The sequence below is a fragment of the Anas acuta genome, chromosome 19 (genome assembly GCF_963932015.1).
Source record: "Anas acuta chromosome 19, bAnaAcu1.1, whole genome shotgun sequence".
Classification (NCBI taxonomy): domain Eukaryota; kingdom Metazoa; phylum Chordata; class Aves; order Anseriformes; family Anatidae; genus Anas; species Anas acuta.
Genome location: NC_088997.1, coordinates 5,079,076 through 5,102,611, shown reverse-complemented (window position 1 = coordinate 5,102,611; position 23,536 = coordinate 5,079,076). Strand labels below are relative to the sequence as shown.

The 23,536-nt window shown below is 50.4% G+C and overlaps 1 protein-coding gene across 5 annotated transcripts in view; it reads right to left on the bottom strand.

The window, feature by feature from the left end:
- Positions 1–661: 661 nt before the first annotated feature.
- Positions 662–23,536, bottom strand: part of FAM222B (family with sequence similarity 222 member B) — a 34,911-nt gene continuing 12,036 nt past the window's right edge. Inside the window, exons 1-3 of one of the 5 annotated variants that reach the window (XM_068656209.1) lie at positions 13,754–14,826; positions 10,864–10,991; positions 662–6,021 (exon numbers count right to left, since the gene is read on the bottom strand). In XM_068656209.1, coding sequence (XP_068512310.1) covers positions 4,439–6,021; positions 10,864–10,945 — 1,665 coding nt within the window. In that variant the 5' untranslated portion in view covers positions 10,946–10,991; positions 13,754–14,826 and the 3' untranslated portion in view covers positions 662–4,438. Of the gene's footprint in view, positions 6,022–10,863; positions 10,992–12,076; positions 13,661–13,753; positions 14,827–23,536 lie in introns of those variants that run through there. The other 4 variants (XM_068656208.1, XM_068656207.1, XM_068656206.1 and 1 more) reach the window with 4 other exon arrangements.

Here is a 23,536-nt window from a genome sequence, read left to right as displayed (position 1 = left end):
AATGTTTGTTTGTCATCAGAGAAAAGTTAGACGCCAGTGTCTTTCGAGCAAGTTCAGAGGGGTTTGGAAAAAATCAGTTGTGTTTTTCTCTCTTCTTGCAGAAAAAAAAAAAAATCTTAAAAAAAAATCTTTACTTAGTTTTACGCTGAGAACCCAAACTGGGAATTTATTGCACGCGCTGTTGGTGTCAAGGCTTCAGAGGGCATCGCTGGGAGCAGCCCCCCCATACCCCGAGCCCTTCTCCCCCCACCCCATATGGGCAGGACGTCAGCCTCCTCGCCCCCCCGGCTCTGTGAGCAATTCCTTCAGCACCTCCCTGCCTCTGAGCATCGCCTCTGTCCCTCCAGCCCCCCCTCTGTGCTCTTAGGGGAGAAGAGCAGCCAGGTCGCACCCCCCGCACCCCGAGCCCCCTCCCCAAATTCCTTTAGGATGTGCCCAACCCCAGCCAGCAGCAGGCACCCGCTGGGTATTTGGGTATTTCTGCAACCCCCACGGTAATCGCCCTGCACACAAACAGCACAAGGGGCAGAGGGACCAGGGCTCTCTTTCTCTCTCTCTGTTTGTTTTTTTTTTCTGCTTTACTTTTTTTATTTTTCCTGCAGACAAAAGAAAAAAAAAAAAAAGATCTAGTTCATACCCGTAGCACATAAGAAGCAGCGTATAGAATCAGTATGTGGTTTAATCAAATACAGCAGCAATTCCCCGTTGTCTCCACCGTGAGCCCCAGCAAACATTTCTGTTTGGTTTCTAACGGGAGTGGCCGAGTCCCACGGAGACGTCTTTCACAGCGTAAGCTTAAAGAAAGGAAATTCACAAGTGTCTTTTTTATAAAACGGTAACTTTGGGCTGTAACAAACTGGGCTTGAGATTTAACAGCTTCAAAGCTTCTGCTCAAAAGAAAAGACACGGAGATGGAAGCTTCCTCCTGGGAGGTTTTACACCACTTTCCTGTTGAACCCTTCCCGAAGCTATTTCATGCCAACCTCCGGCTGGCAAGGGTGGTGCCAGAAACCACCAGGATAACGAGATTCTGCTAAACCAGTGTGATACGGGACAGGGGACAGGGGTTGGTGCTGACAACACAGCATAAATAATTCCAAAAAAAAACACCTGCAAAGACCCTGCTCCTTGCTCGAAGAGCAGAATTGCCACCTGCGGGTACCCAGGCTCCGCGCACGAGCGTGGGACCAAAAATCTGGAGCTCGCATTTCCTGTGCTAGAGGTCATGAAACAAGCTAAGAAAAAAAAAAGGCAAAAAGGCAAGAAGAAAGGGAAGATCTGCGCTGGGAGCAGCGCTGTGAACTCCTGGAAGGGAGCTGAGGGGTGCTGGTCCCTGTGCCGCTGCTGCCACCGCGTTGGGCACCGCGCGTGGCACCGGCCTCCGGGCTGTCCTTCAGCAAGGAAAGGACCCACAGAGCATGAAATAAATGGCACAGAAACACCTCCTACCGCACTGTGGGGCCACTGGTCTTGGGATTAAGCCTCACCCGCTCCTCCCCGGGCAGCAGTGCCCCACGGGGCTGCCCTGCAGGCTGAGGCTGGGGTCCCTGCGCCTGGGAAGGAGGCAGGGTGGCGGCTGTTTCTCTGCAGATCTGCTGGGGAAGGAGAAAGGAGAAGCTGTCAGCTGCCGTTCAAAAAAGCCCTCGCTCCTAGAACAACAAAAAGGAAGCGTTTTTGCATGTTTGACTCGGAAAGCGAGGGCTGTTTTTTCAAGCAGGCACCTGGCACCATCCCGCCTGGACGAGGTTTGGGAATATTTTTGCTCGGGAATGGTTTTTGCTTTTTTTGCTTCCCGGTCCTGCGGTGCCAGGGCAAAGTCTCGGGGGTCGTGGCTCTCTGCAGAGCAAATCACAGCGGCTCCCAGGGCACATCCAGCGCTAGCAGCCACAGCAAAACCACGTCGGCAAAGACCACGACAACGGGGCTCTGCTCAGGGCTCTCTCTTAGGAGAAGAGCAGGAAAAGGGGGAAAAAAAAGCTTTAAATAAGAGTCTGGGGTGAGATTTGCAGCAGGCTAACGAAGAGAGGAGATGGCAATATTTTATTTAGTAAAAAGGTAGGTATGCAGGTAGCCAACACCTTACAGGAACTAACTTAGCAGGAAAGGTTGAAGTCATAGCACAGCCCTAGATCGATGTGGGGAGAGGGGAGACGACAGGGAGGCTGTAAGGGAAGCAGCTTCAGACTCGAACCTTGGCTTCCAATATAATGTATTCAGAAAAATATTGCATGAAAAGCCTCAGGGTTTTCGTTCTTTCATAGATGTATATTTACCAGTTTTCACAAAGACTGCAGGAATACGATTATAAACAATAAATTAGGACTTCATGTTGCTATCATTTGGCATAACACAATCAGGCAATTTTTCCTTTTTTAAATATAAGGCAACACAAGCCAACACATAATTTAATCCGTCTTTAGTCAAATTGCTTAACTTTGCTAAAGAGTTATCACTAAAGACCGGCTCAGAGTACACTTAAAGGAATTTAAATAATGACATAAGTGTACTACCTTACGCAAGGAGTCAGAAAACGTACTCTGCTAAGCTTTGAAACCTAAATATTTGTTACAGCCCAGGACTACACATCTAAATTAAAAAAATACAAATAAATGTTTTCTAATTTTTCCATTTACGAAAAAACTTTTAAGAATCTCTAGCCAACTATGACGTCACTTCAAAACTTGTAAGGTTTTTTTTTTTTTGTGTGTTTTTTTTTTCCTTTTTTTTTTTTTTTGAATTTTCGTATGATGTCTTAAGATTTTTAAACCATGCTCGTTAAGGAAAGTTCAAGGAGCAAATACTTAAGGCTTTGTTTTTCAAAGGGCTGTGAGGGAGGCCAGTGGATGGCAGAGGCCAGTGGGTTCACCCATACACAATGCTACTCAAACCCACACTACCAGGCGACATTCATACAGAAATATTACACTTAAAAGTTACAGTGTAGAGCAATAGTTTTTTTTTCTTTTTTTTTTAGCCAGTGTACATATAAAGAATCAATGCATTTATTTGTTGTTTTTTTTTTTTGTATTTTTTTTTTTTTAATTTCCAAACTTGATTGTGATCATTATGTTCAAGTATTAGCCTCGTTGACAGAGATGAGGAATTTTCTACTTACAACAAATTCGGCTCTGGGAAAAGGAAAGGTTTCAAGACATGGAAGAGAACAAGACGCTGAGGTTACCACCACTTAGTGTCCTACCGGTCACTGACTCGACTAGCTGCTGCGAGTGATTTGGGGAAGGAACAGAAGGAGTTAGGCACCGAGACTCCGGGAAGAAGAATATTGGTAGGTTATTAACAGCTCCGCTAATTCCCGGAGAGGAGGGGCGTTCCAGTAAATCAGCTGGGGCGTTTTTGCTGGAGGATACGGGACTCTAAAGCCCCCCCCCGGGTGTCTCGTGGCCAGAGCTTCGCTTCGGATCCACCGCCTCCCGCTCCACCAGAACCGCTGCTGGAATGTGAGAGCATTGAGAACGTGGCCCCGCGGCCCCGGAGACGAGCTGGAGTTTGGTCTCCTCGCCCTGAAATTCATCCTAGCTACAGGAGGAAAGAGGCTGAACCCTTTTTTGGAGTTGTCAGTGGGTCTGGATTCCCAGCCCTTCGCCTGGGGACGGCCAGACTCCTAGCAGCGAGGGGTTCAGACGACGTTAGCTGGCCAAAGAGGAGCGGGGAAGGGAAATGGGATGCAGAAAAAGGCAGCTACCGACGGCAGCCAGGCTGCCTGGGCCCTAAAACCGCCAATCCCCCTCTCCCCACACCCTGTCTGTAAAAAAAAACAACAAAAGCGTCGGAAAAAAATAATAAATCTGTTGGAGACTTTTGACTTTGGACAAAGTCTAAACGATAAACGGCTGGAAAGCTTCTTCCTATGTTAATGCCTCAATACGTACCCCTAGCTAGCTCTTTGCAAACGTCGGCTTCTTTTTCAATTAAATAGGCCTCTAGACAGTGCAAATGGTCAATGTTTAATGCATTAATGAAATGGGCTTTCGAGCTGAAAATAAGCCCTGCTTCCTGACAAATTCTGTTGCTCTTAATCTTCGGAGGAAATGGAGATGGAAATGTAAGCGGCTACACTACCTGGCTCTTCGAGGAGCTGGCGAACAGATGCAACTGCGAAACCCTGCAGCAACTCAACATCAGTCCAGCACGCAGTTACTAAGCAGAAGGCAAAAGCAGCACAAAGGGGATTCTGCGGTGAGGAAAACAGCTGTGGCGTGGAGTAGTGTAATGAAATCCTTTGAAACAAAAGGCATGTTAAATATTTGATGCATAAAGGAGAGAGAGATAACACGTAGGCAAAGCTTTTCAATATACAGTATGTCTTCTTCCAACGGTTACTATAATGATCACACAAGTTTGCAAGTTAAAAACGCCTTGCTTATTAATTAAAATTAAGACTAAACCTCTAATTTCTGTCTGTGAAAGTGACTGCAGCCTATCTATACCCTGGGTGTTGAATATGAAGATTTCGACTATCGGTTGGTTCAGGTGCTCGGTTGATGGGGGGCCGATGGACTTTTCCCAGCACGGCCATGCTCTGATCTCTGAAGCAAGCCTGCTGGAAGTCCCCGCTTAGGTAATCCATGGTCTGCATCACATTATTCTGGCTGGATGGACCAGCTCCAGCTCTGTAATGAGTTCCCCCCGCGCAATCCAGCGGCGCTCCTGCCGGCTGGCCCCCGTGGAAAGGCATGGCGAGGTCCTGGGACCCGGAGCTGTCGCTGTTGGGGGTGGGCAGGATGTTATTCCACATGGGCTGGAAATAGTGCCCGTTGGTGTACGGCAAGGGTCCCTGCAAGCCGTTCACCGGCGGAGAGGGGGTGGGCTTCTCGAGGGGGGGCTTCAAGCCGAACGACTGGCCCATGCACAGTTCTTGGGGGTAGCCGGCCGTCTTGCCGGGGAAGCTCTGCCCTGCCATCTCTCTCTGAGGGTGCTTCCCCGCGAGCCCGGCGGGCCCAGCAGCGTCCCCGCACATTTGCTGCAGGTGTGCAAGCTGGTGCTGGTTCCAGGCGACCGGTTTGATTTCGTTCTGGTAGGCGGGCGGTGGCACCCTGTTCATATTCACCATGGGCACGTTAACGGAGGCAGAAGGAATAGCAGCAGCAGCATGGTCCGCAGGGTTTACTCCACAGGAAGGCATGGGCGTGGGGACGTTGTGAGTAGATACCCTGGTACTTGCATTGATAAGCAGGTTGCGACTTATGGGGCTGGGGTTGGCGATCTGTCCCTCACAGACTGAGGTAGTGCTAATGCCAGCTCTGGCCTGGCAGAACTGGTTGATCTGATGCACGATGCTGCTCAGGTCCGGTGGCTGGTTCTGCTGCAGGGTGGCAGCCATAGAGAGGGGAATGGTTGAGGTAGACACGGTCACATTCGGCGGCGCGTCTGCATCCGGCATCTTTCTGCTTCCATGTAAACCCGGCTGCAGCAAAGGGGCGGGGGGGTGCTGCAGAGTCTGGTGCGCCATGGGCTGAGGATGCTGCAAGCCCTGCGGCTGCTGCATATTCTGAGGGTGCGGCAGCGCCTGCGGGATCCCCTGAGGGTGAGCTAAGCTTTGTGGCTGTGGTATCCCCTGAGGGTGCTGCAAAGTCTGCGGCTGCGGGATGCTCTGGGGGTGCGGCAAAGTCTGTGCATGCTGGAGAGCCTGCTGGCGAGCAAGCGCCTGGGGGTGGGTTAAAGTGCTCGGTGCAACGTAGGGGGTGGAAGGGGGATTCATCATCGCTTCCGGCAGCAGGCGTGTGCGTGTCCCGTCAAAGTCCTTGAGAATTCCTTTCGCTGGAGATTTGACTATGGCCAGGAGGCCCGTTTTCGTGGTGGCCTGAGACGGGTAAGGACTGTACCTCTGGCCCGAAGTATCAAGTCCGTTCACAGTACGGCGAATGTGTTTCCTCTGGGGAACCTTGACGCTGTTGGGGAAAATCTTTATAGTCAGTGGGTTGTTGGCGACCTTCTTAGCATAAGCATCCAATTCTGCTGGGGTAGGATACTGTGCAGATCTCATTTTCTGTGTAGTGTCCCCTGCGGAGAAAGGAAATTCATCAATGCTGACTCTGGCAAGCCAGGGACCAACCCCAGGACACGACAACCACGCGGCGAGGGGAGGAAATCTCCAGGGAACCGAGAGGCACAGCTTCACCTCCCCACACCAGCAGATCATCCACCACATCCCTCGTTCCCTTTATTACCTGGAGACCAACAGCACCCCCAGTTCAACTTCAGGATAAAACTGCCCAGAGGAGCCAAACCAAACCCGTGTTTTGCTCAGAGCACGTTTACAGCTGGACAAAACCAGGTAACGTGCTCTCAGCACTGCAGCCTGCAGTATTTATTGTGGCTGGTGGTGGTGGGCCAGCCTTTCAGTCTCTTAATTTAAGGCTGCCTCCCCGTGACCCTTCGAGCCATTTGCAAAATCTTTAGCGTGTGATTCAGAAATCAGAAAGTTATGAATTAAACATGAAACTCGCGTAACGCCGAGGTGGGAGCCTTACAGAGCACTTCGGCTCAAGCCTCCACTTAAATCTGAGCTCTTCTCTAGATGCTGCCATCTGAAAGCACTCTGAGTGTCTTTTTGTCCATTAGGAAGTCCTCATCAGTCCAAGTTCAGCAAATGGAAGGAGGCTCCACATACGTTATTTTATGGCTGGCAATTATTTCTTCGGCTGAATTTTCAGCCTGGCACCTTGCTAGGGACAGCAGCCCGCTATCAAACAGCAGAATTGTGCGATTACCTCACAAGATTAAAACCGTGCTGCTCCGCAGACACAGACAAAAGACTTTTGGAGGCAGAGGTGTGGTTTCACGTAGGCTGATTTACAGATACCTACCTTGCCTACCAGCTTGAAGTCCTTTTGGAAAGAACTTCAGAAATCTGGGGAAGTACTTGTGCCTCCCGTCGCAAGCTCACTCCAAGCAGAGACTTGGGCCCTTTCCCTACCACAAGACTCCTACTTCAGGAGTCATTTTGTAATCTTCCAATAATGGCTCGCAGCTTTTACAATCCCACTTTGCTTTTGCGTTTCCCCCCCCCCCCCAACACCTTGCAAACAGGAAAAAACGCCCATCCTTTTTGCTCCACTTCTCAGCATCCCCGTGCCTGAAAGGAGGTGAAGCACAGGAGCCAGCTCCTCCAGAGCCCAAGAGCATCCCAGCCCTGCATCTGGCTCTCTGAGCCGCGGAAATCGGAGTGCTTGATGCTCTCAGGCGAGCAGCCTTTCCTTTTGAAAATCCATCTCTGATTCTTCTGAGCAAATTGCCTCCAAAAGGCTCCCGAATGCAGCTGAAGCCCGAGGAGCAGCCGGCTCGCTCTCGCTGTCTCTGCGTCCTGCGGCTTCCAGCCTTCCCGAGCCAGGAGATCAGTGCTGCCCTAAGAGCACTCACCGTCGGAAAGCAAGGGCCAGAAAACGGGAAATGGGATGAATACCGAAAGGAAGGATAATTATAGAAGTATTAAAAATACCTTTTGTGAAAGGAGAAGCTCTGCAGGCGGGCTGCCGTGGGTCCCGAGCACAGCACGCACCGCGCTGCCGTTTATGCTCGTCCCCTCTGCGTGCTGCCCAAACACGGGCACACAGCACCCTTCTGCTTAATCAAAGCGCTCATTTGGTATTAACCTGAATATCCTCTCTGTTCCTATCCCCGTATCTTCTGCCGTGAGCAGGTGGTTTCTGTCTGTCCTTTTGAGAGCTGCCGTGTCCCTGCCGGGGAGCAGAACCTCTGAATCGCGTTCATCAGAGGCCAAAGCCTCCGTGAGCTTCCCAACCTTTATTTTTAGCAGTGTCCCAAACTCATCCAGTTCTGTTTCTTCCCCCTGGGGCAACGAGTCAGGGAAGAGCCATCAACAAGGGACAAAGGAACGCATACCTCGCGTACCTGCAATCCTGAATCTGGATGGATTCCTTCCTCTGAGGGTGAAAACAAACCCTCAGCCAGGCTTAAGCAACACACCAACGTCACCTTTGGTACCCTACGAAATGGTAAACCATCTTTTAAATCCCTTGGATGGGATCTTCTGGAACCAACCATTTGAAACACATCCCTTTTTGTAGGCAGCTAACTCGATGCTCCTCTTACTGTGAACTACCTCAGTCCATCTCCTTAGGCCTGGCCGAGATGCTGGGTCCCAGCGTGCTGCGTAAAACTTTGTGCTGGTAGTTCCACAGGCAAGATCTGACGACTGGAATAGTTAAGGCAACAAAAAGAACCATGAAAAAGGAGAAACGTATTATGGGCTGAATATCTGACCAAAATACCCTATAAACCAGTAAAAAACGATTAGGTCTTGTAGCTAAGGGAATGGAAAACCAGAATAGACTGAAAGAAAATGTTGCTATGAGGAAGAACACGTGTGATCTGTGGGCAAGCACCACAGCTCTGTACCAGGCCACAAAGGTTCCCTGAAGAATGGGACGGTGAACGCGAGGCCGGACGCTTTTTGTTGAAAAGCAATTATTTGCTGTTTACTACAGGGTAAAGCCGTGCATCCGAGCAATTACCCCCTAAACTGACGGTGCTAACGCCGAGGCAAGCGGCTCATCTGCTGGCATCCTTGCAGGCGTCGCACCACGCCGGAGCTATTTTTGTCAGATGAGATCCACTCCTCTGCCTCACCTCAGCGCTAATGCAGCATCTTTCAAGTGCACTTCACATTAAGCCTTTAAACCCCACGGCTTTTCGAATTGCCTATGGTTAAATTTTCATCACCGTTAAATAAAACACACCCGGGCCTTCAGGATTCCTGCCCTGTCGAGAGCGGCTGCAGCAGGGTGAGCGAAAAGCAGCCGTGCTCGCCTTCTGCACAGGGGTCTCGGCTGCAGAAGACTTGAAAAAAGGAGCCTCAGCTCCCAGATCGGAGGTGATTTGGGCTGAGGATGCTGCCTTCAGCCTCAGCTGTCCTGTGATGCTGTCATAGGCTGGGATTCGAAGGAAAATAGGAAACCTGGAGTCCCTTAGTGGTTCGGTTTCAAAAGGAAGAAATGTAAGTGATCACTCCTCAAAGCTCCTACTCCACGGACCATCTTTAAGAAAAATGCTTCTTATTTGAAAGTAGGAAAAAAAAAGATAATCGAGCCAGTGTGGAATTTTAAGTGTGAATAAAAGTCTGATCCAGAAACCGACACTTCAACCGTTAATACAAACATGCTCAGCCTGAATAAAGGTTATCAGGTGGAGTTCTGTGCCTTTTGCTGAAGCAACAGCACCATTATTAAAGCCCTATCCCACCCCCCATCAAAAGTCACGAGTCACTGTTCATTAAAAATACTCATTAACTCAGCTTTCCCTTGGCCAGGGGCTAGAGCACTCGTGCATATCCAGCGCGGAGAGAAACGCACCAATTAATCTTACACACATCTGCAGCAGGGGTGAGCGAGGTCTGTGTGAGCAGTTTCCTCCTCCATATAAATCAGAACAAACTGGAACAGCTGAGCACTACCACCGCCAGCCCGTGCCTGCCAGCTACTTTTGTCCTAAATTCTTTTAACTGCAGTGCCCCGAACACTTCACCAAGCAGCAGGCAGCGACGCTCTCGGCGCGGGGATGCGTCGTCCTCCGGAACAGCTCCGGGTACCATCAGGTTAAAACACTGCCTCGTAAGCTGTGTAATTAGCAAACACCTGAATTATGCACGGCTACGCTGGCGTGAACCGAAGTGCTTTGCTTTCAGAGCTGAGCTTTCCAATCCTCCACAGACGCTTCTCGCCTCTCCACGGCAGCCTGCCTTTTGGGTAAGCTGGTTTTAGTCAGCAAAACTCAGACTGGAAATGGAAAGGGAGAAGGGGGAAGCCTAACTTCGCACCACCTACTGAAGTCCTTTTGTGAGTAAGGATTTCTGCTGTAGCCACAAGTGTGGTTACAGGCACCAAGCCTGTGGAGTCGGCATAAATGCTCCTCGAGAGGTGCTGGGGAGCACACGTGTAGGTGAACAGTGTCACGCGCCACCAGCAGGACTGGTACTTTGGGAATGTCACCCTCAACTGCAAAATTAGCTTACCTATTTTCAGCAGCACCTTACCACCTTAACGATTTAGCTCTAACCGGAGTGTTAATTACTTGGTTTTAAAGAGTAACGAGTCCACGAGCAGACCGAGGGCACCAAGATCTCCCGGTGCACGATTCACGCACAGCTCACATCCCTGTGAGCCACGGACACGGCTCTGACGTAGAAACCTTCTGAAATTTCAGCTGAACAATCAGGGCACAACAATAAAGAGCAGAGACAGCGTCAGATTTTAAAAACCTCTAGCCAGTAACCCTGTAATCCCAAGTGTAAGGCCTGAAAATACCACTTCGGCTATGGACAGGAACACCGGAGTTATCGCAGTTCTCTGCAGACAGATTTGGAGAGGCACCAAAGAGACATCAGAAAGAAGACGGAAACTTTGAACTTTAGTAATTTGGGCTGGATCACTAATATTTGCAGTACATGCCCCAGGTGTGTACGACAACAGAGCTGACCTCAAAGGGTTTGCATTAGCCCAGTCTAGCTTTTACGGGTGTCTACAAGTAATTAAACGAATCGAAATGAAAGAGAGTCGGGAAAAAGTTGTGTTAAGGAGCAAGTCAACCAACCGGCACGCTTTTAGCACAACGTGTTTCCAGCAGAGGCATGAATCTCCCAGAAACCTTGCCTGCATTTTGGCTCGTGGTGGTTCAAATTCCCCTTTGGAAAGCCTTGCTGCACGCACGTGAACCTCCACAGCGCGTTCTCGTAGGCATTGCTGAGGGATGATGCCTTGAAGGCACAACGAAACGAGGCCTCTGACATTAAACGGTTTTTCCACTGTACCCTAAATGTTTATTTCACAGCTGTACCAGAGCCAGATTTAACAGTTAACCACATCCTGCAGACAAAACGTCACTCACATTTCTGAAGTCCAGTGTTCATCTGCGTGTAAGAAAGAAGCTGAAAGGAGAGGTCACCTGGTCCTGGCAGACAGGCCAGCATGGCAGACAGGCACTAACACAACATGGGGCATTCACTCCTCTGCACACTGCAACAACAGAGAGACAATTCAAAGTTATAATACACGGAGGAACACGGAAAAGAAAGAGGCAGAGAGCCGTCCCTGGGAGAAGGCCTGACCAAGCACAGACGCGGGACCACTGGCTCGTACCGAACCTCGTGGCAGCAGTGGAAACGCTTTGAGAAGTGGCTCAGCTACCTGCTTACACCAAAATACCTGTCTTGCTCTCACGGGCTCAGAGTTTCTGGCCCCAAACCCTCACACCAAAAGCACCGAAGCTGTTTGTATGCAAGCTCTGCGCCGCGATGCTCGAACCCCACCATCGGTGTGCCAGTACAAGGTGGGTCCAGCAACAAAACCAGCTCAGGATTCAAGTCTCCCAACATCACCAGGGCTGGGGAGAGAGTTTTTGGTTGGAATAAGGTCTTTAGAGGGCACCTGGCCCAAGCCCTTGCTGCAATCCCCCCTCCTACAGCAGGACACGGCACTGACAGCCAGCCACGAGTGCTGCACAAAGCTCAGGAAAATGATGCTGCTGAGCCAAGCTGGAGAAATCCGTCCCATTTTCCTCCTCGCCCAGATCTCCACAAGCATCAGCGCTGCTCTGCAAGCACTAGACCACACGCACTACCAGAAATGGAAGATGTGCAGCTGTAAAACCTTGCAAAACCAACTCCACACCTGGATTTTCTGCTCGCCCTCTGCAGCAGGCGGAGTGCTCAGAGTCCTTCCCGAGGTGCTGAGACACAAACACCCATCGCATCCACGACTCAGAGGAACTTCAGCAACTGAGACGTTGCTTGCCGTCCACAGGTGAGATTTCTTCATGACTCTAAGTATGCAATATTCAGGGAAAACTTCACAGACATCCTGTGGGCAGCAATTTCTTGCCTCAAATTACACCCAGCAAGACCAAAAGGAAAAATAAGACTCCAGCTCCTTTTAATCAGGAGACAAAACCACCGTACGCTGCCTGAGCTTTACCTGCGTGAGCAACAGAAATGCTCGGAGTTAGCAAGAGAAAAAATTGTATTTTTCTCATTTCATCGTCTTTGTAAGACTAAAAACCAAGAGCTATTTCTCAGTGGAAAGCAGGCAACAAAATTAAGAACCTTCACCGCAGTCGGAAAGCCACCAGATCACATCACATCCACCCAACTTTTGCTCTCGTAAGGTGTGGTGCCAGTTCAGGATTACCTCTTAACTGCATGGCCAAGGGAGTTTGGTGTCTGAACCATCACTGATAGCGAGTGCAGCCCTGAAAGAGAGCAAAGCCTGCTGCAGAGCAGCACAGCACCCGGGCTGAGCGAGCAGCAATTCCTCCAGCAGACAGGGGCAGGGGCTGCTCACCATCAGCAGCAGCATCCACGACAGCCCCAGCACCCAGACATGGATTTCAATATTTTAGAGCATGCTGTAAAGGCAAGTTGCTCCTGCAGAGATAATCACTTCGGGCAATGCCAAAGGTTCACACAAGACAGGGGTGGCAATAATAATTTTAAACGAAATATCTGACTTAAAAAAAAATCATTTTAAGTGGAAGCATAAAATCGTTCTCTTAGCCTGATTTGCAATAAGCAAATTGATGCCATCTAGGTCACTGCTGAGCATTAAAAAAAGGAATTCAGACTTAGGCAGAAGTGCTGACCAGGACTCCATTACTGAATTCCATATTATAATTAAAATCCTGCTCCATTTTTTGTTCTCCATGAAATTAGCATTTCTACCAAACGGGTATCTCGGCACTTGACAACAAACGCATTTGAAACATCTTTACAAATGCATTAATTATTTCTTTTTTTTGTTAGAAATTAATTGACATTTATTCCTTATGGGATTTCTCCTGCTGACCCTCACCAGGAGCTGGTGCAGACAGGTCGAGCAGACCACGGGGCTGCCACGAACTGAGAGCTGCTGCGTGTTTGGGTTAAGATGAGCATCCCTGGCTGCCTCGCACCCTCATTACACCTCAGGGTCCTGACACGGGGGCTGCAGGGCCCATCGCCCCCTCTTGTGCTCGGCTTTATTGCCTCTAATTAGTCCAGAGCAGGAGAGAAACCGAACTTGGCACGGCAACAAATCCCACCAGCAGCCTTGGCTCCGCGGCTGCATCTTGTGTGGGCACCAGCACCTGCGAAGCTCCCCGCGCTGCCTCGGTCCTGGGAGCACACCAACTGTGTTACTGGGGGAACTGGGAAGGGTCAGAGCACTTTGCACCGTGCCAGGCTCAGCGACACTGTCCTCTAAACTGGTCAAACTGGGCAGCAGGCTGCCCGCTAGGCTCTGGCAGCTGTAAAGCCCTTACCTTCCAAGTTTTTCAATCGCTTTGTAAAGCGCTTCTGTGCATCACCAAGCACAGCTGAACGAGCTCTGTCTTGAGAACGTATGTAAAAAGATAACGTACGGTGCTAGAGAAAAACAATCATTAGATTAAATAAACAAATACCTCTCTTTGAAGTGATTTTAATCTCATCTGGCTGCAGGATATAATCCTACCCGCACGCGGACTGCAGCACGCTCTAGGAAATAGTTAGCAGGTTTAGACACATGAATAGATTTTTTTTTTCTCCTAAGATGCATTAATAATTAAAACGTTTTAAGCTTAACAAGGATTTACAGTGCTTGGGGTTTCGGAGTTACTATAACGTTGCCACAAGGACTGTTCCAGCCAGCCTTACCTTGGGTTTTTGGTCTAGGCAGCGCAGCGCATCCTGCGGAGGGCACGACAGGGAAACTCACCTCTACCCACCGCCAGGGACACCGCCCTGGATAATTTCAGCAAAACTTACCAAATATCGCCTTTCTGGACTGAATGCATTGCGAAAAAATACACGCATGATTTTTTGGCTGATACTCCAAGCGTACCACTGCCTCTGCCAGGCGGAACTTTGACACGGCGGAGCAAAAGCGAGGTGTAAAGCGACTCGGCACGGGTAGGAAACTTCTCATACTCCAACACAGCTTTATCATCACATAAACAGACCCCACACACCGAGTCATTGCCAGGATTTTAAATACGAGTGCCTGAAGCTCTCGAGAGGCCTTCCAGGGGAGGCACACAAAGGAAATGCTCCCCGTAAACCACCCCCGGGCAGTGAAATATGGGAAGCCGAGCTGCTTTAGACGAAAGCAAGCTGCTGAAGTCTAAAGTTAGGTTCCTGAAAGTAAACACGCATGTTTGAAATTCCAAACTGCGGGCTCGGGGCGGGAGGATCTCCCCGCACAAAAAGAAAAGCTGGGAACTATTCCAAGTTTCCAGCACCCCGGGGTCCCGTCAGCTGGGAGTTAAAAGCACTCGGGGCTGACCGAAACGCTTCGTTTCCCCTCCTCATTCACAAGGTGGCCACGTGAGGTTCCCTAACTGGAGGCAGGATTTATGGAGAACCCCGACCACGGGCTGCACGGTCCAAGTCCACCATATATATGTGTGTATATATATGTAAATGATGCGAACGAGACCAAAAATGAAGGTGGGTTGTGAAGTTTCTTGGGTCCAAACGTTTGCAGGAGCTTTCCAGGGAATATAATTAAATTTGGGCACATCCTCCTGCTCCAAGGGAACCTCGGCGTCTCATTTACCCCCAGCAGGCTGCTCGGGACCGAATGAGACTCAGTCCTTTTCCTCCTCCTGAAGTAACCTAAACATAAAGGGGGGAAAAAATTTGTTCCCATCAGCTGCACACACCAAATCCCCTGCCAACCTCGGTGCTCAGGATGCTTTTTTTCCAGCCTGCTGGGTTTTACTCAGCACCCTGGTGGTCCTGTGGCTTTCTGCCTCTCTCCAGCCCTGCACAGCCCTCTCTGCCCGGCCACTCACTGCACCCCCTGCTTGCTCGGGGCTGCTGAAAAGCCGGAGGGAGATCTTACCTTTTCCTGGAGAGAGATTACCAAAGGCGCACCGTGCTGGCGGCCAGCTGGTAGCTCATCCCCTGAATGATTTTTTTTTTCTAAAGGGAAAAGTGCAAAATAAGGTGCGGAGAGGCGGTCTTTTGAAACGGCGATAAATCACGATAGCACCCGGAGTGTTTGGGGGTAAATAAAGAGGAGCACTGAACAATAGCAAGGCGCCTGGTGCTCCGTCAGCGTCTGCCTGGACGGGACCTCTTGGCTTCCTGCACCCGGGCGGACCTTTTGCAGAGCCCTGCCACAGTTTCCATCCAAATCAATCCCTGCTCCTCGCGGTTTAATTACCTATGATTTCGCTTGTAAACTGCTTCACCTTTCAGGCTGACCTCCATTTACGACGTTACTCAGGCAACAAAATTAAATAGTTTGGAGTGGAGAGCGGGGAGGAATTGAAATGTACGGGGCGTGCTTCGGGGAAAGGGCAGGCACCTGCTGCAGCACAGCTCCCTCCCCGAGCTAGGTGAGTGGAGGAAAAAGCAGAAGCTTTTGGGTAAGAGCACTTAAATGGGACGCTGCTCGTATCACGCTCCTCGTGCCACGCGTGACATCAGCTCCATCAAATCCCCTCCTCGGCTTTGAGCTCAAGGTTATGCTCTCGGAGTTTAAAAAGCTGTTTTTAGGTCGGTCCCAAGAGATTCTTTTAAAACACGGCACAAGGCAGCTGCTGGAGAGGAGAAGAGTCGGCTTTAATTGTACGATGGGTTTTTACATAGCTTCTGACCTTTCGTCTAATTGAGGCCTGAAGAAGGGGAAAAAAAAAAAAGAGGAAAAGCTCCCCGTCACTTCGGTTATTAAAATCCATCAGGCTCAGACTTTAGCCCTGGGATAACCGCAGCCAAAAAATTGACTCGCAAGTAATTATCACTGCTATCTGCAATAAAAGTTAATTGGACATAATTGAACTAAAGCCCTAATCTGAATGAAGCTGTTGCTGGCAAGAAGCCTGCTCCTGCCTGCACTTTGCAAATGAAACTGCTAAGCAGGGAAATGGACAAACGCGGGGCTGCTCCCACAGCCTGCAAACAGCTCGTTAGCTGCGCCAGGAGAAAGCCATTAGCGGGGCCCGTCCTCACCAGAAGAACCTTCTGACGATACCCAAGTGGGACAGAGGGAGAGAGTTTCCAAAGCAAGTTTCAGTTTTACAGACCTCGTCGTGCTATTGAGCAAACCCTCTTATTTGTCGAAAAATGCTCAGTTTGGTGAATCTCCCGTCGCTGTAAATATCGGTACAAATTATGCACTTTTGGAGATGCTAACTCCAAAGGTCTCCAGTGTTGATAATTCACCACCTTCATGAAGTCCAAGAGCCTTTCCTGAGCTAGGATGAGCTGCTCTCATCTCCTCTGGGCAGCAGACAGTGAGCACAGTGCAGGTGGCTGGGGGCAGGGGGTGTGGAACCAAATTCTCGCCGATTTGCCCGTCCTGGTTTGCATTTTTGTGAACTACCAGACCAGAAAAGGGCAGCCGTCTCCCGTGCTGCTTTAGAACTTCCTCCCAGTTTTAATTATTAACACCCTGCCCTTCACCAAAGCGTATCGAAGCGCTTTCCAAACATCACCGAGCCCGCACAACCGCTCCGAGACGGGCAAAAATTGCACAGGGCTCATTTTACAGAGGCTTAAGGGGTTTTTGGACCAGCTTTATATTACAGGACGGGTCTCATGCTTATGGAGCTCGCCTATGATAGGAGAGGTTGAGGGCTGTAGCTGGCTCACCATGGATCCCTGACGTAGTTTTGGATGAAGCGTTTCATCACCCCATGCCACGGTCGCTCCTTTTGAAAAGGATGGGAGCGGGCGACAGTTTGCTACCACGGGAGAACATCCAGGGAGACAAATTAAACTGCAGAGCATCCAATACCCCCTCGGCGGATCACTTACAAGGTCAAAATCCGGGAAGGAAGGAACTGGAATCGGACCACACCTCGTACGCCTCAACTCCATTTACTCACCGCTGCTCCTCTTCATTTTCATGTGTCAGGACAGAGGAGAATTTTAGCTCAAGAAAGCTGCAACAGAGAACTAGTGATATAAATTCCCTTTCATGACCTAAATCAGTGGCTTATTTTACTTTACTCAAAGCCTATCACCTCTTTTTAAGCCTATTTTTAGATTTAACTCCACATTTTGCAATGTGGCAGGAGCTGATAGACAACACAGCCCTAAGTAGGTCTCGCCAGGTGTTGCAGGTCTCTTCTCAGGCTACGGGAAGATGTAAAAAAAGACAAGTCAGAACGTTTGCAGGGCCTGGCCACAGCTTCAAAGGAGGATTTCTGGCTGTGCTTGAAACACAGATGCCAGTGGTCAGCTCTGAGACAGATGAGATACTGCCCTCACCATGGGAACTCGAGCAAGAAATAGGAAAATCAGCCCAGATTCAAAGGGAATTTGAATAACTTTGGATCTGCCTCCTCTGAATTTTCGCTAGACTAAAGCACTCTGACCTTTAATTAATTTTCCTTCTCCTTTTAAATGGTAACTTCCAGCTCCGAGGCTTTTAACGCGGTGTTGGCGGGGGTGCAGGAGCAGGCTGGGCTGTACCCCAGTGCACAAACCTGCACGGTCATTTCGGAGAGAGCACAGGGTGCTACAACGGCTGAACTGCCACAATGAACATCAGGGGCTGGGTAAATACAGCCCTGCCATCGATGTCAGGGCTTGTCCAGGATATCAGGCTTCGATTCTTATTTTCAGAACACAAAAAGCTCCCTGCCAGTCACTGCAAAGGCTTCGATTCATATTTTCAGAAGACCAAAAGCTTAACTTTCACTGAAAATACCACGTTTTTCAACGAGGTACTAAGAGGGAAGCAACATTCCTTCCTCAAAAGCATCTGTTACCTTTGGGGCCAACTAAAGCCACGTTCCTCCGACTGCTTGAGCACCATCCCTGCTGTAACAGGGAGCACAGACCCAGGAATCCTACACGCCGGTATTTCGGGGTATTTCGGGGTATATTTAGGTTAGCCCCGATGACGTGCCCACGAAGCACGCCCCAAACAGCCAGCCTCCAGGATGCTGCTTGCACCCAGCCCAGCGGAGGCAGGTTTCACCACCAGCCCTTCTCCCTTCTCGTGCACGACTTCCTTCTGCCTTCAAGCGATAAGAAACCCAGCTGCAGGCTGACCCCCTTCCCAGGGCAGAGGGCACGCTGTTAACAACCACCAGCAGCACGCCGTTGTGTGCCCTGTGCCTGTTCCCTGCCCCTTCCCACGCGTTCAGGTGGCCGGGAGCAGCAGGAGGTGTAATTTTGGGGGTTATTTTACCATGGAGGACATCCAGAGCGCCTCCCTCGCGATTTCTCCTGCACCAGCGCTGGACCACAGGCCTGGCTGAAAAGGAAGCTTTGCTTAAGCACAGCCACAGAAGGGGAAAGGAAATGTGAAATACTTCCCTCTCCAGTGGCTGCCTTGCACGGATCACCGTTATCTTTAGCTTCTCTCATTCCAAATAAACCTTAAACAGCCAAGAATTAAAGCCGTAATGGGGACTTGCACAAATGCTTACGGCTGCACAGGGCAGAACAACAGTTTGTCCTTTAAAAATACCATCAGAAGTTAGAGATTCTGACAGTTCCCTGAGCAGGAAGGTAGCTCTCCTCCTCTATTCCGTACAAGCTGATTATTTAATATTTTTTCAGAGCTAATTTTGAACAATTTTCACCTATAGGCAACACACAAAGAGCAAGCCAGATGCGTTAAGATATCGAAAACTCCGTTTCGAGTCCCGTTTTAAAAATAGACTCGCTTGAAAAACGAGAAAATATTTGCAAATAAGATGAGGCAGAATGAGCTGCACTTCGTGCAAAACCCAAAACGGAACTGGTGCTAAGAACAAAAGCAGTGACTCACCCGCTGAGCAGGTGCCGGGGTGCGGGGTGGACACGGTGGCCGGTGGCACGCGGGCTCTGGGTTCTGCTGGCCATGCACGTGTGCTTTTCTGCCCCGTGCACGCACGCTGCGAGCTGCTGGGCTCAGGGCTGAGCCGTTTGGCCACCGAGCTCGGGTCCCACCTATGGGGCAATGGCAGCAGCCCGCTGACAAAGCAGAGGCGTGCACAGAGCATTTTGGAGATAGAGGAGTGGAGATGGGCATCTAACCCGGCACCGTGCCGGGGCTTCCTGCCGGACCCCGGCCGAATCAGCTCGGAGATAGATCCACGACCGTTTGCAAGCTCCAGATAAGACCTTCTCTAGCTGGAGATGTCGTGCAGCCCTGCTGTCGAGATGACAAGCGTTCCAGGAACTCGAACAGAAGCCACCACACCAGCACACGACGCTCACCAGCGGCCAACACAAGCCACCAGAGGCACACGGAGGGGATGGACAGATGCTGCTGTGTTTTCCTACCAACTTCCAGACAAGGTGCCACCGCCCCGATGGCTCACACTGACACACACCTACCGTCCTCACCAACCTGCCACAGAACTCGAAGGCCGTCTCCTAGCTCTACAGAAAAAAGGAGAAGAAATGCACTCTTTGGGAGGTACCATCCAGAGCCCGTGCTCTGCCCGGTGCCTTTCCAAGAAGGATGAAAAGTGGCCAGCAGCACCGCCGACAGTTCAAAACAGCCCCGGGGAAAGCAACACGAGCACGCAAAGGTATTTTCAAAGGCACAAGAACCAGAGATTTTTGTCTGCTGGCCCCACAGAACAGCTCTGAGTGATCTCACCTACTTCTCTGAGCAGCCACGAGCACATCACCGTCAACAAGAGCTTACACTCGAAGGGATTCCTTTTCCCACAGCAAGTTTTACTGACTCCAGGTGAGCAGGAGCCTTTGGTTTGCTTGCGTATCCTTCCCCCTTCGCACTTACCTTTTTATATGTGAAAAAAGAAAGAGATGGTGATAAATAAAGCGCGTGGACGGGCCACAGCTGCAGCTGTAACATCCCTTGGATGTAAGCACAACCTGGCTGCAGGGGGGAGAGCCTGGCTGAGCGCCTACCCCAGCAAGTCACCGAGGCAATCCCCCAACGGTTGCTTCATTTCCAGGCAATTTCTCTTCCCTACCATGGAGTAACCAAGCTAGCTGCGGTCAATGAATTCCAAAAGGTAAATTTTTCTACCTTCAATTAACTGCATTAGTACTGTTTATAACCGTGCGATTGATAAACGCTCTGCAGAAGCTGTAATTAATGTATTTTTTTGTCTTGGAACACATAGCGAACCCCTTGGCACTCAGACACTTAATGAAAAGCAATTTATCAACCTGCTTTGAATAGCTCAATCCGACTCCTTAATGCAAAGAGCAGCACGCTTTGCTCAGGGCGCTCCAGCTCTGCGAAAGCAATGCGTGCTGCAGAATCACAAATGCCACCAGACACGGTTTGGATTTCGATAGGGATGACACCAACCAGGATGCTCATCGTGCTGAGGAACGGGTATTTCAGTAGGATCTGGGGCTTAGCCGGGATCCTGGCCCCGAGTGGAGATGTGGTCTTCCAGGAATGAGGTTTAGAGGGTGCTTTTAGGATGCTGGATGAAGCTCTGGATTCTCCTCCTGTGTCTCACGGCCACGCAGCGCTGACCCGCACGGGGACACAGACAAAAATAAAATGCTTACGGAGCATCTCAATGCTAATTTCTCAAATTCGGTGTTGCTTCGTATGTTTGACACATGCAAAAAATAAAACAACTCCACCACCACCAAAAAAAAACAGCGTTTAGAGGGAAAGGCTTGACATCCCAGAGTTTTATGTCGGTATTAGCTGCTGGGGGGATTAGCCAGCCTTCAAAGCCTAAACTCTAAACGCGCATTTCTGGAAGCACAGGCTCCAAATATTCAATACAGAAATGGGTCTGTCCTCCATATGGCAGCCTGCACGGAACGATTACATATTTCCATCGCACACGTGAGCCTGCTCCCCGTTCCTGCAGTGTCTTGCCCTCTTCCATTTGTCTTTTGATTCAGATAAAAGCCAGCGCAGATCCTAACTGCTGATACGGAGAAAGGCACAAGACACAGTGTGACTTTGGATGAAGGAAGGAAAAAAAAAAAAAGGACTCGGGTCCAGACTGCTAGAGCATGTCAAGAGATTGGCTTTGAAACTACAGAACCAGAAATGAAAGCGCGGCTTTTTTATTTGATTTGATCAAAGCAACTGGGGACTGGGAGGGGGGGGGAGAAAGAAATCACATCCTACAGATGCAGGCTAAATTTTAACTACTTCACACATAATGCGGGACCAGCTGATCCCACAGAGGCATAAATAAAGAGAGAAAACAAAGAGGTAAAGTCACTCTGGCTCTGAATGCGCTCTTTCCACAGATCGCTGCCTTCAGGGTCTGCCAAAGAGCAACAGGAACCCATTTCAAAGCAAGAAAGGCACAGGAAGCATGTACCCAGCACTCTCGCCAGGGGCACACATTTGAAGTCTCCAGCGAAGAGCAGAGGAGCGAGCTCCTGACGACACAGAGAAAACGCTCACAATGCAACGGCTATTGGGGTAAATAACCTGCTCCTCCCTCCGGGACTCTGCTCCCCAGATCCGACTGCGAGGTAGCAGCGGTGTGAGACAATCCTCCAGAGGCAGGCTCTGTGCTGCCCGCTGAGGATTACCAGCAGGTAATTCTTTCTCCTCGCCCAGAGCATCCTCTCTGATCCACGCTGGGCACAGGAGGAGGAGGTTTTGCGGAGTACAAACCAGAGCACGGGTTCTTGCAGGCCCCAAAAGGCAGCAGGGGAAAACCAGACGGCCGCAGCTGCCCCCCTCCCTGAGAGGAAGGGTTTTAAATACCTGCCGGGTGGGCTGCGTGCTTGTGGGAATGACTGGCTGCACAAGGTGAGCCGTTTCCTCTGGGTTAGCACGGCCGAGCTCTTTGCCTTTCGCTAAAAATGAAGCAGGAGTCATTTTAACACGTGAGGCAGACGAACAGTCGCGCCCAGGGGATCAAACAGCTCTCCAGATGTTTATTTTAAATGAAATTCAGAAGCCAGCGTGAACCAGATTTTAAACGCTGAATAATCCGCACCGTAATTTGCATGAGAAACCTAGGAAAAAAGGGAAAAAGGTTGCGTCCTACCGCTCCGAAACTCTCCAGGAACATGCAGGGGTCAGAAAGGACGTCCTGACGAGGAGGGCAGGAATCAGGGAGCGCGGAACTGAGCAGCAGATCTGTTCCCAGGCTCTTCAGCTGACACCTCCAAGCACGAACAGCCCCGCGCTGAAACCTGACGGCTGTTTGAGTGCATTTCTGCCTCCTGTGCTGCGTGCTGCGACGGATGCTCCACGCACACATCCTGGGGCATCTCATGTGAGAAGCCTTTGACCTTCCTCACCAAGACTATTCATAATCACGGGCTGAAAAGCGACAGAAAACCTCAGCCCTACATCTTGAAGCTCCTTCCCACCTTGCTCCTGGAGTGAATGCCTCCTGATTGTGCGAAAGCAAGAATATTCAGCCCTCAATCTCGGAGCTTGGGTGTTATGCTGACAATGTCTCCGGAGAGCGGAAGAGAAGCGAGGACAGATTTCCAATAGCTCAGATGCTGCTCTGTAAGAAAAGCTGCTACACAGCAAGAGAGATAAATAGAGAGGGAAAGGAACACGCCAGGGAACTTCTCCCAAGGTCACATCAGGATGCCGAACGCCACCCATCTGCAGGGGGAGATTTAGACGCCGGGTTTAACTGCCCCCATCCATTTGCTTGTTGGCAGCCACGGTCCTCATTAAACCAAACTGGTTCTGAGAATGAAAGGAGGCAGGGAAGACGGTGCTAGCTAATAAATACAACGGGAAGGGCAACAGAGGTGGGCCTGGATGGGTGCTCTTTGCAGGAAAACGCAGCCACGCAACGGGCAGAGCCTGTGCAGAGTCAGCATGAGGCTCAGCGACACGGCACATCCCCAGCAGAGCCTCCAAACAAGGCTCGTGGCTCCCGACCTGCAGCAAAGATGAAATTCTGCAACGTGCAGGCACAAACAGCACCGGGATGCCAGCAGGAACCGGAGCTTTTACGACTCTGCTGCCACGCAGGGTCACCCGCCCGTCCCAGCTCCTCACTGCTTCGACACGCAGGCTGTCGACACGTGGCAGATCACCCAGGACAGAGCGTGCCGTGAAGGAAAAGCCCTGCCCCAAATATTAGCTCAGTTACTGCTGCGTGCCCTCGTCACAAGAGTGCTTCTCGCCCGTCTCAGCGCTCTGACAGACTCGCTGGGCAGAATTTCAAGCTATGACAAAGTGATCTTATCACTCCTGCGCCGCGCTCGCTGCACAAGCCCCTGATTCAGCAGCATGTAAAAAAAAAAAATAAAAAAATCTTCATTTGCATGAGAAGCACTCGCTGATCACAAAGTCTTCTGTTCAGCACTCCCCTTCCCATCGGCAGCAAGACGCGAGAGCTCTGCTCTCATTCTGCTGGCGACCGAGGTGGAATATTCTGCGTGTGCTCCCCACGTTTTATGGCGATCTTTCCCCACGATTTTCGTCGTGTTTCGGAGTTAACACAAAAGCTGCACACATCCAGTGCCAAGGCCCTCGTGTGCGATGCTTTCAGTGGCACTTTTAATAACCCTGCCGCACAAAGGAGGTTTCATATCAAGGCGCAGCCACCGCAAACACCTCCAAAATGTCTCAACAAGTCCAGTCTTTTCCAGCCTCCGTTTACAGCGCTCGGTGCCACGGCATGCGGAGCTTAAAGAGGACAGACTGCCATCGAGAGGGAG